This window comes from Salvelinus sp. IW2-2015, linkage group LG4q.2 (assembly GCF_002910315.2).
Source record: "Salvelinus sp. IW2-2015 linkage group LG4q.2, ASM291031v2, whole genome shotgun sequence".
Classification (NCBI taxonomy): domain Eukaryota; kingdom Metazoa; phylum Chordata; class Actinopteri; order Salmoniformes; family Salmonidae; genus Salvelinus; species Salvelinus sp. IW2-2015.
The window spans coordinates 15,581,714-15,598,010 of NC_036843.1; the positions used below are offsets into that span (position 1 = coordinate 15,581,714).

Sequence of the window (16,297 nt, forward strand, 5' to 3'; positions counted from 1 at the left end):
GCTGAGTTACACCAGGAACGCACAATCCCTCCATCAGTTCTCAGACTGTCCGCAATAGGCTGAGAGAGGCTGGACTGAGGGCTTGTAGGCCAAATTTGATAACAGTAAAATCACTAACTAATTGGTAGGTCTACCATTTACTTGTTACTTCTGTGAACTTTCATTGTCCTCCCTCAGTGAGGGAGAGGAATTAGAAGATGTAATTCTGTTACCAAAATATATAAGGCAAAATATTTCAAACTAACAGAAGGTAAAACAGTGTATCAAACTAAATATATACACTGTTCAAAAAAATAAGGGAACACCTAAACAACACAATGTAACTCCAAGTCAATCACACTTCTGTGAAATCAAACTGTCCACTTAGGAAGCAACACTGATTGACAATAAATTTCACATGCTGTGTTGTGCAAATGGAATAGACAAAAGGTGGAAATTATAGGCAATTAGCAAGATCACGCCTGCAGAACCACTCCTTTATTGGGGGTGTCTTGCTAATTGCCTATAATTTCCACCTTTTGTCTATTCCATTTGCACAACAGCATGTGAAATTTATTGTCAATCTGTGTTGCTTCCTAAGTGGACAGTTTGATTTCACAGAAGTGTGATTGACTTGGAGTTACATTGTGTTGTTTAAGTGTTCCCTTTATTTTTCTGAGCAGTGTATGTGTTGATATTAGTTGGCAGGGGCCTATACGTAGACATGTATTTCTGATACCCTTTTAAGCCTTTTCTGGTAATATTTTCTGAGACCACTTTTTCATCTGTTAATCCAGAAATCAAAGCCTTTACTTATGAAGCTGAACCTTAACCTGCTCAGGACCTCAGACTGGGGTGTTCATCAAGGATCTCTTTGTACATTGCTCCGCTCATCTTTCCCTTGATCCTGACTAGTCTCCCAGTCGCTTTTAAGATTGGGGGGATTTTTTATTTTATTTTTATCTATGCCTTCATTTCACAAAAATATAGACTCTTAGCTTTCATTTTGATATGCTCCTATAAACTTCACATGATGGTGCTCATTGGTCCTTTTCGATGGAAATGCCCTCACGCAAACAGCAGACCTCTTTCACACTCTTCCCCTTCTCCTCAAACACTTCCCCTCCTACTCACTGAGTTCCCCACCCCCTTTTTCTCTAAATACCCCAGGAGCCCTCTCTCTCAACCTCACCCCCCTGGTCATAAACGTGACCCTCTGCCTGTGAGGGACACATTTGGTGTTGTCACATCACCCTGTCAGTGACACATGAAGCCTGTTATTGTCATACGTTTAGAATGAATATAGTATTTTGGCCATAGGCAGTACATAAGTCATTCCAGTCAGTGAATTCCATACACATTACAGGTTTGTGTTCCTCAACTCTTTTGATAGTTATGAAACTGTCATCCAGTTTCAGCTGCTCTGAAGTGTTTTGACTCAGGATTATGTTCTAGTCACTGCAACAAACAAATGTTGTGCTGGTCACGGACTGACAAACTAATACCCTCCTTTCCTCCATCAGATGTGAAGAAGGACTGGTCGGACCATGCCCTGTGGTGGGAGAAAAAGAAGACGTGGCTGCTGAAGACCCACTGGACCCTGGACAAGTATGGTATTCAGGCAGACGCCCGGCTCCTCTTCACCCCCCAGCACAAGCTGCTGCGCCTGCAGCTGCCCAACATGAAACACATGAAGGTCAAGGTCAACTTCTCCGACCGCGTCTTCAAGGCGGTCTCTGACATCTGCAAGACTTTCAGTAAGTCACCAGTCATTTTGTCAACATTCAATAATGCTCCTATCCTACCGATGGTTCTGTACAGCAGCGATCCCCAACTGGTGGCCTGTCCCCCCCCAAGTTTTCTGAGCAAAAACAAATGTATATATTTTTTGCATTTACATTGTTGAACATAAGACTATAAGGAATCTGTTCCCAAGTATTCCCACACATAAGACAGACGTGATCGTATACGCTTTGAAATGCTGTTTTAGTCAAACGTATCTGTTTGGGCTTTTTATTTAAAGAAAATACTTTTTAACGCGTTTTCTCCCCAATTTCGTGATTGCTGCAACTCCCGTACGGACTCGGGAGAGGCGAAGGTCGAGAGCCATGTGTCCTCCGAAACACGAACCTGCAAAGCCACACTGCTTCTTGACACACTGCTCGCTTAACCTGGAAGCCAGCCGCACCAATGTGTTGGAGGAAACGCCGTACAACTGGCGACCGTGTCGGCGTTCAGGAGTCGGTAGAGCGCGATGGGACACGGACATCCTGGCCGGCCAAACCCCCCCTTAACCCGGACGATTCTGGGCCAATTGTGCGTCGCCTCATGGGTCTCCCGGTTGCGGCCGGGATCGAACCAGGGTCTGTAGTGACGCCGTAGATCGCTGCGCCACTGTTTGGGCTTCTTGCAGTCTACAAATGATTTGTAATTATATCCCCCCCCCCCCCGACCATCAGCTCAAGAAGAAATCGTCCCGTGGCTGAATCTAGTTGATGATCCCTGCTGTACAGTATGTACTCTTTCTAACCTTGCCATAATACTGACTGTTGATCATTTTAGGTAAACTAGTGGAAGTGTTTCCGCCTCCCATTGAGCCAGGCATGTCTGCTGCTGCTCTTTTCTTTCCTTTAGCTTTTTGTTGTGTTTATCAAACAGAGCCTGAGCTATCAGCAATCAACGCTCCCTGTCAGGAGAGGTGACGCGGACTGTTCAGGCACCTTGCCTCTGTCCTGTCCTTGAACTACAGCTGTTAAAAATAGTCTGAATCATGTTTAGTCAACAAAGTTTATCAATCTAACGCACCTGAATGACTCAAACATTCGGAGAGAGGGATATTGTCTCCCATACACACACGCACACACACACACTACTGTCTAGATTTAGCCCTTAAGGCCCTGCCCCCTGACGACCACTGGGCGGTCAGCAGACAGCCTTCCTCTATCCATATCTCTGCCCTATGGCCCTGTCAGCTAATGTTAGAGGTCAAACATCGGAGCCTAATGCCCTCCTGACCTTGTAACACGGATCTCGGTCACTCCTCCATGTCGGCTCCAACCAGAGCCCTCTGTCTCAAATGAAGAGCAGGTGAGGATTTATATATGAAACCTCCATCAGGCACTGTCTGGCCTTTGTTCAGAAGGCACGACTCAGGAGTTATGGCTGTTTTACTGTTATGGTTGGCTCTTCCAGGTAGCACTGGAATCTTGCTTTTTATTTTGCTAAACGGGAACTTTTATTTATAAAGGCAAAAAGAGGCCCTCTATGAATTCCTTTTCTTTGAAATGAGAAAGAACAAATAACATTTGTTGGAGTATAAATAAACTGGGTGACTCTTATTCAGAGATGGCTGAATAACTAAATGAAAAGGGCTAGTAGCAGCACCCTCCCCCACCTCTGCTGTACAGTCCTCATTAGGAATGCGTCTACCTCTGCCACAATAAATCTGGTTTTTGTTTTTGAGAAATTCAGGACAAATTGCTCTTGGCTGACTTGGCACATGACTTACGGTGGCTGGGGAGGTACACGCAGTGCGTCTCTCTCTGGGAAGTTTTCAATCATATCATTCTTATGGTGACCTCTTCTGGAACTATTTTATTTTTCATTATCTGGGGAACTTTCAGTTTAATCATTTCCTGTGAGTGTGACTGACAGAGCGCTGCACAGCATGGGGAATGAAATGAGGAATAAGCAGGGCCAAGAAGGGAAGACTGGAGGCCTTTCCAACTGGCTGACACTGCAGACGGGGAGAAGGAGAGAGTATAGAGATGTATTATCTTTGCAGCTGTACAAGACACTGGCCATTCAGACTGACTCCCACTCTTGTCTGTTTTCCCCTCTCTATCTCTTGCTTTCCTCATAATGATTGATTTGGAGGCAGGGGATTTTTTTTGGTTTTGTCTTCAGTCATGCAGTAGCTGTTTCCTGGTGCAGACCAAGTTCAGTCCTTCACCACAGGGGAGTTCTGTCTTTTCTTTCCCTCTATCTTTTTCCCGTCACAAACAAAGTACACTATCTGAACACACATTGCTAACATCCAAACACTTTCTTTCTTTCGCTCTCTCTACTTCTCATTCCCCTTCTTTCTCTCTTCTCCCGCTCCCTTCCTCTCTCTTTCCCCCTTTACCAGATGCGTCAGAACACCGTAGAACACCACTCATCAGAACACCGTAGTAAAATGACCCCTTCACTCTGCTCCAGCTTTCTAACTGTCTTAGTACTATCAATGAGTCACTGGCAGCTCTGTGATTCTGCACAATGTTGTTTATTTGGCTTGTCTCAGTCAGTGAAGGGGAGACGTTTTCATAACTTGGATGGTGAAATACCATGTTTATCCTTCATACTGAGCCAATCTAGTAAATGTTCTTTCCTGATTTCTTTAATGCTGGCATTGTGTGCCAGTAGTGCTACTACCCCATATTGCCCAAGAGGACAGACCTGGGCCAGGTGTGTAAAACTGATCTATAGTGGGAGACAGACTAGGTGTCAACCATGACACGGTTGTGCGGCTCGTCTGCCTCACAGGAGAGACGGCGAGATCACAGTCCGCAGCAAAAATTTTGCTGCGCATCTCTGCCACCCTGTCTGTCTGCAGAGGGAAGCCCAGTATGGGGTCTACACATGGGTGTAGGGAAGGGGACTGCTTTAGCCTACTGGTGGTTTGTTAAATGAATCGGATTGATGCACTATTATTATAGCTAGTGACCTCTTGATATAAGAGGAAAGACACTCCCTGGTTCTGGTTTAAATGTATGGTAACATTCTGTCTTCTTCGATAAGGTATTTGTCTCCCTCATGCTGATTTTGTTTAGAGTGGTGGTGTTGCACACCGAGAGCGTGATTGTTATAGGGCCCTCAAGCACTCACACAGCAGGCTGAAGCCTCTTCCATTCCACCAAGGAAGACCGCCAGGAAATGTTGGCCATCACATCTGACTTGTACATGACTGACTGTGGGAGCTGACCTGACCTGGCAGCCTGAGGTGTTAGAGGTAGGTCTTAGTCTCTACCAGGTTCTGACCAATAGGACGGTCTAGAGGAGCAGTCTGTTCTGACCAATGGGACGGTCTAGAGGAGCAGTCTGTTCTGACCAATGGGACGGTCTAGAGGAGCAGTTAGTGTTTGTCAGTCCTGCTGCTTCACTTAGCCTCTCCACTCTGCTCAGAGCTGGCTGGCCTGCTTCACTTGGCCTCTCCACTCTGCTCAGAGCTGGCTGGCCTGCTTCACTTGGCCTCTCCACTCTGCTCAGAGCTGGCTGGCCTGCTTCACTTAGCCTCTCCACTCTGCTCAGAGCTGGCTGGCCTGCTTCACTTAGCCTCTTCACTCTGCTCAGCGTTGGCTGGCCTGCTTCACTTAGCCTCCCCACTCTGCTCAGCGTTGGCTGGCCTGCTTCACTTAGCCTCTCCACTTTGCTCAGCGTTGGCTGGCCTGCTTCACTTAGCCTCTCCACTCTGCTCAGCGTTGGCTGGCCTGCTTCACTTAGCCTCTCCACTCTGCTTCGAGCTGGCTGGCCTGCTTCACTTAGCCTCTCCACTCTGCTCAGCGTTGGCTGGCCTGCTTCACTTAGCCTCTCCACTCTGCTTAGAGCTGGCTGGCCTGCTTCACTTAGCCTCTCCACTCTGCTCAGCGCTGGCTTTGCCTGGTTCTATAGAGACTGCTGCTGAGAGTCTGTCACTGTCCTGTCACTGTGTTGTAGGTCGGCCCTGCCCTGAAGTGGGCCTATGGGGAAGCTGCATAGACGACAAGAGGGAGGGAGCGAGGAACTGATAGGGTTGGATGGAGATATAGATCAATTAAGGGATAGAAGAGGGAGAGGTGTAAATGTCAGTTCCCAGGCTCTGTCCTCTGGTGTAGTTGACCAGCGTTCTATCAACAGTTTACTGCGGTCAACTGTGGTCCAGTTCATTTGTGGACCATCACACCGTGGTCTGGTTCACTGTCCAAAGTGTCAAGGCCTGGATGTTGATAAAATATAAGTGTGGTTTGACCTCAGTTTTATTTCTACCCACAATTAACACACTAGCTTGAATATCAATCTATTAACATTGTATTGTTAGTTTGTCCATCCACAAAAGCTCCTGTCCCTAGTCATAATGCAGAAAGGGCATATGTCGCTCTGGATAAGTGTCTGCTAAAATGTAAATGGTTCTGTGTGGTGGGTCTCACTCCCATAGCGATGAGTCATCTATTCTTACTACTCTACTGCTGAGCTGGCACCCTGGATATTGTCAAAAGGATTTGATTTAAGATGTTTCTTATTTTGTGAGTCATGTTTTTGAACCACTTATCAATTTTGCAGCCTTGCTCTGGTACCCCATTCTGTTTGGCTCTGGGTAGAAGTTGTCCTTAGCCACAGATCTAGGATCAGCTCAACTACCCCAAGTCCTATTAGTGCATAGAATGCAAAACTGACCGTAGTTCAGTGTCTTACGTCAACTTCAGCACCACCTGCAGAGCTCTGGTTGGTATGGCATTATCACTTTGTCCTGCACCCTATCCTCTTTCTGCCTCCCCCGCTCCTCTCCTCCTTCTCAGTATTGGCAGGCTGCATCAGGGGCCTGCATTCCTCTCCTCCTTTCATGTGACTGATGAAAAGAAGGGCTCTGTCCATTCCCTTGTTCAGCCCATCTCTTGCAGGTGCTGGGGTCAAAGGTAGCAATCATAGCCATTTCCAATACCAAACAGTTATGTGGGTAACAACCGAACTTGAAGCTTTGGTGCAACTCCTATTGACACACTTGTTGACTCACTCTACTGTGCTCAGCAGTGCTACGGCTAGGTAGCCTGCCTGCACTCAAATGGCTGTATAAGGGCACAGGGCTTGTGCTGCAATGCAAGAGAGCGGAAGAAGTAGAGGGAGGAAAGGCTAGAGAGAGAGGGGGAGAGTGAGCTACCATCTGGTACTTCTTAAAACCCTTAGTGCTTTTTGCTATAGTAACACAAACTAAACAAACTACTCTCCCTCTATCCTACACATGTTCCTCCTCAGCAATGGAAAATAGGGAGTGAGGTTTAAAACTGGCAAATATAGAACAAAATGACATTTAAATTCCAAAGTCACAACCACCCATCTCTTAAATGAGAGTAGAAGCATAGAAAAAAGACAGCACAGCCATTTACTCCAGCTGTGCTTTTAGAATCTAGACAGTGCACGTCTATCTTTTCCAGATGCATTCTGGCAGATTGAGCCAGCTCCTCAGAGCCGTCCTGAACGCTGGAGATGAATTTTGAGTAATGGTTCGCTGGCCTTCTCAGCCAACACAGAGAGAGGAGTATGCAGCTCTGTTTTAGTCATTATATCAGGTCTGCAGTGTCTGTGTCTGTCAGAGGAGCTCCCAGCATAGTTTAATTGCATCTGCACACACACACACACAGAGATACAGTCCTACACACGCACCCTCAAACTGTGAACTGCAATGTGACTGTTTACTTCTCAGCTAGTCTTTTGATATACACACGCATGTACAGACACAAGATCTGATATGTAGTTGTTTATGCCATCTGTTGCCTCTCAGCTAGTCTCTCATCCAGTATGTTGTGAAGAAGTGCTAGGCTAGAGTCTATGGTGTTATGACATACGCTGTTTGTTAATACAACCAGCTCATTATTTAGTGACTGCTGCTAAACACGGACATTGTGTGATATCAGAGGAGCTGCTGCACTTCACACTGCAGCATATTTAGTGTGTGTACGTGTAGGGCTGTGACGGTCATGGAATTTTGAATGACTGTTATTGGTCAGTGAAATGACCGCGGTCACCGGTATAATTGTTTGAAAAGCATTTTTCTAATTGTTAGCTTTTTTTTATGACTCTCATTTTCTCCTCTCCTGACTGCATGTGCTGCTGCTGCAGGGAGGGGGACGTTGCCTAGGCAACCAAATGCTTGTTTGCTTTAACAAGTTTGTTTCAGCAAGGGTCCATGCTATCTGGGATTATTGGGACCTCACAACTCTGACGTTACCCCATTTGAAGTTGAAATTTAAAATAGGTAGGGTTTAGAGATGTACCAAGGATACCGTATAGCACTAACCTTTCAGCAAGGAGTAACAACGTTTCATCACCTTGTAAAGAGTCCTTGTTACTGCGGAAACGGACTCAACCGCACGAATGCCCAGCTGTCCCGTCTTCAGTCAGGTTGTTGTGGAGCAAATAACTATCAAAACCCCCCAAAATGATTTATTATTAATTTATCTGTTATTTTATGTTCATGATGGTCTTCATCCATAATCGTCGGTTACACAATTATTTGTTAATTGTGCCAGCTCTATGTACGTGTGCAGTTAGTCGACTACACATCCTCACCCCTCTCGTTTGGGGAAGGTTAGGGGGGTGTTGGAGTCCCCCCTTGTGCACAGCTCTCTATGATTCTCTCCAACTCGCTCTCTTTCTATTTCTCTGTCTTTCTCATGTCGTCTTTGTGCTGGGTTTGCCTACCTCCTATTCTAATTCTTTAAGTCAACGGTGTGGTTCATGTGAGGCCTGGAGTTGAAAGATCTGTAAACCAGGGCAGTGACCCATTTGGTCTGGATTGGGTTAACCTTGTTACAAGGCTATGTTTTTGTGATTTAAGCTAAACTCTGACAACCCCATTGATTCTTGGGCTCTCCCACTTCTCTCTATCCCCCTCTTTATCTCACTATATTTCTGGCTATCCCCATATTTCATTCTTTCTCTCTCTCATTGAACACTCCACAGGGTCTCTGGATTGGGTTAGTGTTGCAAGTTTTAATGTCACATGCACAAGTACAGTCAAATGCCTTTCTTTCCAGCTCTAACACAACATTGCAGTAATCAATAACAGGGTAATACTGAGACAACAAAATAGAAATTAGAACACCAAGTCAGTACGCATACTATATACAGGGTCAATTCCAGTACCATATTTACAATGTGCAGGGACACTCGAGTGATGGAGGGAGATACAGTGCATTGAGAAAGTATTCAGACCCTTTTACCTTTTCTGCATTTTGTAACGTTACAGCCTTATTCTAAAATGTCTTTTTTTCTCTCAAAAATCTACATACAATACCCCATAATGATAAAGCAAAAACTGTTTTTTTTTAGAAATGTTTGCAAATTAATCACCTTTTGACAGTGATTACATCCTTGAGTCTTCTTGGGTATGACGCTACAAGCTTGGCACACCTGTATTTGTGGAGTTTCTCAGATTCTTCTCTGCAGATCCTCTAACGCTCTGTCAGGTTGGATGGGGAGCGTCGCTGCACAGCTATTTTCAGGTCTCTCCAAAGATGTTCGATCAGGTTCAAGTCTGGCCTCTGGCTGGGCCACTCAAGGACATTCAGAGTCCCGAAGCCACTTCTGTGTTGTCTTGGCTGTGTGCTTAGGATCGTTGTCCTGTTAGAAGTCGAACCTTCGCACCAGTCTGAGGTCCTGAGAGCTCTGGAGCAGGTTTTCATCAAGGATCTCGCTGTACTTTTCTCCGTTCATCTTTCCCTCAATCCTGACTAGTCTCTCTGTTCCTGCTGCTGAAAAACATCCCCACAGCATGATGCTTCCACCACCATGCTTCACTGTAGGGATGGTGCCAGGTTTCCTCCAGATGTGATGCTTGGCATTCAGGCCAAAGAGTTAAATCTTGGTTTCATCAGACCAGAGAATCTGCCATGTGCCTTTTTACTTAGGGTTCAAGGCCCTTCTCCCCCGATTGCTCAGTTCGGCCTGGCGGCAAGCTCTAAGAAGAGTCTTGGTGGTTCCAAACTTCTTCCATTTAAGAATGATGGAGGCCACTGTGTTCTTGGGGACCGTCAGTGCTGCAGACATTTTTTTGGTACCCTTCCCTAGATCTGTGCCTTGACACAATCCTGTCTCGGAGCACTACGGACAATTCCTTCGCCCTCAGGGCTTGATTTTTTGCTCTGACATGCACTGTCAACTGTGGGACGTTTATATAGACAGGTGTGTGCCTTTCCAAATCATGTCCAATCAATTGAATTTCCCACAGGTGGACTCCAATCAAATTGTAGAAACATCTCAGGTATGATCAATGTAAACAGGATGTACTTGAGCTCAATTTCAAGTCTCATAGCAAAGGGTCTGAATACGTATGTCAATAAGGTATTTCTGTAACAAAATGTGGAAAAAGTTAAGGGGTCTGAATACCTTTCGAATGCACTGTATGTATAGGGGTAAGGTGAATAGGTATCAGGATATATGATGATAAACAGAGTAGCAGCAGCATATATAATGATTGTATGTGGCTGGGTGCTTCTGCATATTGTGTGTGTGAGCAAATGGAGTGTGTTGGTGTCAGTGTGTGTAGGGCCCTTTGAGTGTGCATCGAGACATAATAATTCAAATACAGGGCTCAACTCAGTCTGTGTAGTCATGTTGTTAGGTATTTAGCAGTCTTATGGCATGGGGATAAGCTGTTCAGGAGCCTGTAGGTGTCAGACTTGAAGCACCTGGACACTGTGTTTTGGGGATTTCTTGTAACTCGGTCTCTGTTTCTCTCACTCGGTGTTTCACTCTCTCGGTGTCTCACTCTCTCACTCTCTCGGTGTCTCACTCTCTGTGTCTCACTCTCTAGACATCCGTCATCCAGAGGAGGCATCTCTGCTGCGTAAGCCCCGCGACCCCAAGAAGAAGAAGAAAAAGCTGGAGGAGGCTGAGGAGGCGGCTCTGGAGCTGGAGGGGCCACTGCTCACCCCTGGATCAGGTAGTAAGTTTCACTAATTTACCTCAAACACACAATGCCTACCCCGAAACCCATCTCCAACAGCCTTCTACTCCATAGTGTCCTACTGGCTGGGCCTATGAATGCTAACCCAGTTAACATATGCTGTCCAGCCTGTGGATACTGTCTAAATACTATCCCTGTTAGCGGTTAGCAGCTGGACTAATCTATGTCTTTAACACAGGCCTGGCTCTGGCTCTGGCTCTCACATGCTGCTCTGATGAAATACATTAATAATATAAGGGATGCTACTGTATCAGGGATCTTACCTTGATTGGAGGAAAATCCTTTCATTACACCACCATGAAGGTCTGTGTAAATCTGGAGAATTCTGGTTACACTTCCACTCCTGGAATGTCCACGATGGAATCATGTCTTCACAGTCCAATAACCGGTTGAATAGCAGCATCCTTTGTCTTTCTTGGAGCATCTAGCTATTCCTCTACCTATAACCACCCATAGGGTTTTAAAAACAGTCGACAACAAATTAGTGTTTTTTTGTTATATTATCTGCCTAAATAAGACTGAGTTTGAGGAGTAAGGGTATGATTTGCAGACTCTGGGTTCCTTACTCCTTGGCAGGGAGGGAGTGAATAGTTGGGATTCCTTGCATAGTTGGTCAGCCTGCCATTTTAAACCCAAACCAGGCTGCAGAGCAATAGCTACACGCGGCCACTCCTCCTCCCGCCTGCTAGCCCTGTCAGTGAATTTGCTACAGTGATGTGAGGTAGGAGGAGGAACATGGGGCTGTGGTATCTATGCAGTGTTAGCCAGTGTTGATAATGCTAAGGCAGTGTGAATGGGCCTCCATTGTCCCAGCCCTGCCCCTGTATCTACTTGGCCCACTATCCCAAACATACATACACAGCCTGTAGGCTCAAGGAGGGGTGAGAAAAGGGGACAGAAGGGGTGAGAGTGGCAGGAGAGGGGAAAAATGGGAGAATGAGGGGGGGGAAATTGAAGGGGGGAGAAGGGACATGAAGCCAACAACCTCTGACTCTTGGCTCTCTCTCAATGCTTTATGTCAATTTTATGCTTCTTGGTTCCCATTGCCATTTGACTCCATGGGTGATCCTGTGAAATGGTCTGACTTTTTCTGAGTATTAGAATAAAAGCAGAGTTTCCCTAATTCCTTGAGTTACACCTTTTATTTATATTATACAGTTGAAGTCGGAAGTTTACATACACCTTAGCCAAATACATTTTAAACTCAGTTTTTCACAATTCCTGACATTTAATCCTAGTAAAAATGCCCTGTCTTAGGTCAGTTAGGATCACCACTTTATTTTAAGAATGTGAAATGTCAGAATAATAGAGAGAATGATTTATTTCAGCTTTTATTTCTTTCATCACATTCCCAGTGGGTCAGAAGTTTACATACACTCAATTAGTATTTGGTAGCATTGCCTTAAACAAATTAAACTTTGGTCAAATGTTTTGGGTAGCCTTCCACAAGCTTCCCACAATAAGTTGGGTGAATTTTGGCCCATTCCTCCTGACAGAGCTGGTGTAACTGAGTCAGGTTTGTAGGTCTTCTTGCTCGCAGACGCTTTTTCAGTTCTGCCTACAAATGTTCTATAGGATTGAGGTCAGGGCTTTGTGATGGCCACTCCAATAACTTGAATTTGTTGTCTTTAGGCCATTTGGCACAACTTTGGAAGTATGCTTGGGGTCATTGTCCATTTGGAAGACCCATTTGCGACCAAGCTTTAACTCCCTGACTGATGTCTTGATGTTGTTTCAATATATCCACATACCTTTCTACATACACTTAGGTTGGAGTCATTAAAGCTCATTTTTCAACCACTCCACAAATTTCTTGTTAACAAACTATAGTTTTGGCAAGTCGGTTAAGACATCATTTTTCCAACAATTGTTTACAGACAGATTATTTCACTTATAATTCACTATCACAATTCCAGTGGGTCAGAAGTTTACATACGCTAAGTTGACTGTGACTTTAAATGGCTTGCAAAATTCCAGAAAATGATGTCATGGCTTTAGAAGCTTCTGATTGACATCATTTGAGTCAATTGGAGGTGTACGTGTGGATGTATTTCAAGGCCTACCTTCCAACTCAGTGCCTCTTTGCTTGACATCATGGGAAAAAGAAAGAAATCAGCCAAGACCTCAGAAGAATAATTGTAGACCTCCACAAGTCTGGTTCATCCTTGGGAGCAATTTCCAAATGCCTGAAGGTACCACGTTCATCTGTACAAACAAACAATAGTACGCAAGTATAAACACCATGGGTTCACGCAGCTGTCATACCGCTCAGGAAGGAGACGCGTTCTGTCTCCTAGAGATGAACGTACTTTGGTGTGAAAAGTGCAAATCAATCCCAGAACAACAGCAAAGGACCTTGTGAAGATGCTGGAGGAAACGGATACAAAAGTATCTATATCCACAGTACAATTAGTCCTATATCGGCATAACCTGAAAGGCCACTCAGCAAGTAAGAAGCCACTGCTCCAAAACCGCCATAAAGCCAGACTACGGTTTGCAACTGCATATGGGGACAAAGATCGTACTTTTTAGAGAAATGTCCTCTGGTCTGATGAAACAAAAATATAACTGTTTGGCCATAATGACCATCATTATGTTTGGAGGAAAAGGGTAAGGCTTGCAAGCCGAAGAACACCATCCCAACCGTGAAGCACGGATTTGGCAGCATCATGCTGTGGGGGTGATTTGCTGCAGGAGGGACTGGTGCACTTCACAAAATAGATGGCATCATGAGGAAGGGAAATTATGTGAATATATTGAAGCAACATCTCAAGACATCAGTCAGGAAGTTGCAGCTTGGTCGCAAATGGGTCTTCCAAATGGACAATAATCCCAAGCATACTTCCAAAGTTGTGGCAAAATGGCTTAAGGACAACAAAGTCAAAGTATTGGAGTGGCCATCACAAAGCCTTGACCTCAATCCTATAGAAAATTTGTGGGCAGAACTGAAAAAGCGTGTGCGAGCAAGGAGGCCTACAGACCTGACTCAGTTACACCAGCTCTGTCAGGAGGAATGGGCCAAAATTAATCCAACTTATTGTGGGAAGCTTGTGGAAAGGCTATCCGATGCGTTTGACCCAAGTTAAACAATTTAAAGGCAATGCTACCAAATACTAATTGAGTGCATTTAAACTTCTGACCCACTGGGACTGTGATGAAAGAAATAAAAGCTGAAATAAATCATTCTCTCTACTATTAGTCTGAAGTTTCACATTCTTTAAAATAAGGTGGTGATCCTAACTGACCTAAGACAGGGAATTTTTACTAGGATTAAATGTCAAGAATTTGGAAAAACTGAGTTTTTAAATGTATTTGGCTAAGGTGTATGTAAACTTTCGACTTCAACTGTATATACACTGCCGTTCAATATTTGGGGTCACTTAGAAATGTCCTTGTTTATAAAAGAAAAGCATTTTTTTTGTCTATTTAAAATAACATCAAATTGATCAGAAATGCAATAATGTTGTAAATGACTATTGTAGCTGGAAACGGCCTTTTTAAACTTTATTTTTTTTAATGTAATATCAACATAGGCGTACAGCGGTCCATTATCAGCAACCAGCACTCCTGTGTTCCAATGGCACGTTGTTAGCTAATTCAAGTTTATAATTTCTTTAGACTAGTTGAGTATCTGGAGCATCAGCATTTGTGGGTTCGATTACAGGCTCAAAATGGCCGGAAACAAAGCACTTTCTTCTAAAACTCGTTAGTCTATTCTTGTTCTGAGAAATGAAGGCTATTCCATGCGAGAAATTGCCAAGAAACTGGTTAGAGCCAGTTTCCACTGTTCGGTGAAGGGAGTAGTACACAGCGTTGTATGAGTTCTTCATTTTTTTGACAACACACTGTATTTCTGATAAATTTGATGTTATGTTAATGGACAAAAAAATTGCTTTTCTTTCAAAAACAAGGACATTTCTATGTGACCGCATTCTTTTGAACAGGTGTGTGTGACTGGTATTGCCCCACATTTGACCACACTGATATCCTATTGATCTATGTTAGTTGTTCGCCAGGGGTTTCTAAAAGGAATTAGGCCAAGCCATAACTCTGTGCAAAGAGTCAAAATTGCTTTAGGATAAAAAAGACTTGCAGAAAAACGTGTGCGCACACACACCTCCCCCCAGCTCAGATGGTAGGAGTGAGTCAATGTTTCATGTGCAGGGTTTCATGGCCGAGCTGCTGGAAGTTAGTTGCTGACTGTTGTGTTGCTTCCCCTCTGGGAAGGGCTGTGGCCGCCTGATGGGAATCACAAGGTCCAGGCCTACGATGCAATACACACACACACACACACACACACACACGGATGCACACACAGCCTCTTCCTTAAACTTGATGCTATCTGTATGGTGCTCAGCCACTGCCTCTCCCTACAGTCCTGCCCATTCCACCCATACTGAGTGAGGCCCTCTGTTGCCTCTCTGACCTTGACCTGATAACTCCTTATCTCCTTCCCAACACAATCACTGGACCACAGAGGAAACCGGGTGAAGGGGCAATACTGCGGCCAAGATCAGTTGGCAAGATTTGACTTCAGAAGTTCACCCTAGACCAAGCAGGATGTATGGGGTTGATCCAGATCGTGTTTAGAACGAGTCAGTTCTGACTCTAAAACCACAACCCATCTCCACCCACATGTCTACGGTGTCACTGGAAAATCCCAGACCCCCCACCCACATTCCATTAACAGAAACATGAATGTTGTTACTATCCATATTACTAACAGTTAACTATGACACAGAACTAGGACTAAGACCATGCTTGCTCCTTCTCTGCCATGGGGTCTGCAACTTTGCTGTTCTGCTCAGATGATCAGCTCTACAATATTCTCATGTGAAGTTATGTCCAGGACTTTAATTTCAGGAGGTGTGTTATGTAGCACTGGGTCATTCTAACAAACACCCTGCCCTGCCTGGCTTTTCAATTTGACATTTGATAGGAACTGTCCATGGTTTGTCATACCACGTTCCTTTCTCCTCTGCTGAGGGGGCAAAGGGACCTCATCTAGGGCTGGTTAGATTGGCATACTGGCAGTGCCCTTCCCTGGTACACATTCTCATCCATGTTCTTAAAAAAAAACTGCTACTCTACTCCCTACTTTTTCTTCCTTTTTCCTCTTGTCGTTTTAATATCTCTTTAATCTGTCCTCTTGTTTTTGTTCCTTTTCCTCTGCTTTCCTTCCCTTCTTCCTCCTCCTTTCTCTTTTTCTCTTTTCCCACTCCAGCCTCTGAGATAATTTACATTGGGCCGGTCAAAGGTAAGGTTTCTCCTGGTCTTCTGTCTGCTTTCTCCCCTTCCTCGCGGCCTTCCGTTTCCCTTACCCCCCTCACCCATCAGCTGGGGTGATGGTCTGGTCACCTGACAAGGCTGTATCCATAGGAAGCCAGCTGCTGCCCTTGTAACCAGAGTCAGCTGATTTCCTCAGTCAGGTGACAAGATAGGCTTTGCCTCACTCCAACAGAACCGAGCTCACTAAAACCAGCTTTGCTCACTATGTGTTTGTTTTGCTAGAAATCTGTTCACGTTTTGCTCAGCAGGTACCAGGAAGAGTGAAATAAAATGATTATGTGGTTGGAAAAAGGGTGGTATTTCCACAACAATACATTCACCCAATTTCAA

The 16,297-nt window shown here is 44.8% G+C and overlaps 1 protein-coding gene across 1 annotated transcript in view; it reads left to right on the forward strand.

The window, feature by feature from the left end:
• LOC111963404 (fermitin family homolog 2) overlaps positions 1–16,297 on the forward strand; it is an 85,590-nt gene that overhangs the window by 34,482 nt on the left and 34,811 nt on the right. Inside the window, 3 exon segments of the mRNA XM_070443402.1 lie at positions 1,503–1,736; positions 10,526–10,657; positions 15,903–15,935. Coding sequence (XP_070299503.1) covers positions 1,503–1,736; positions 10,526–10,657; positions 15,903–15,935 — 399 coding nt within the window.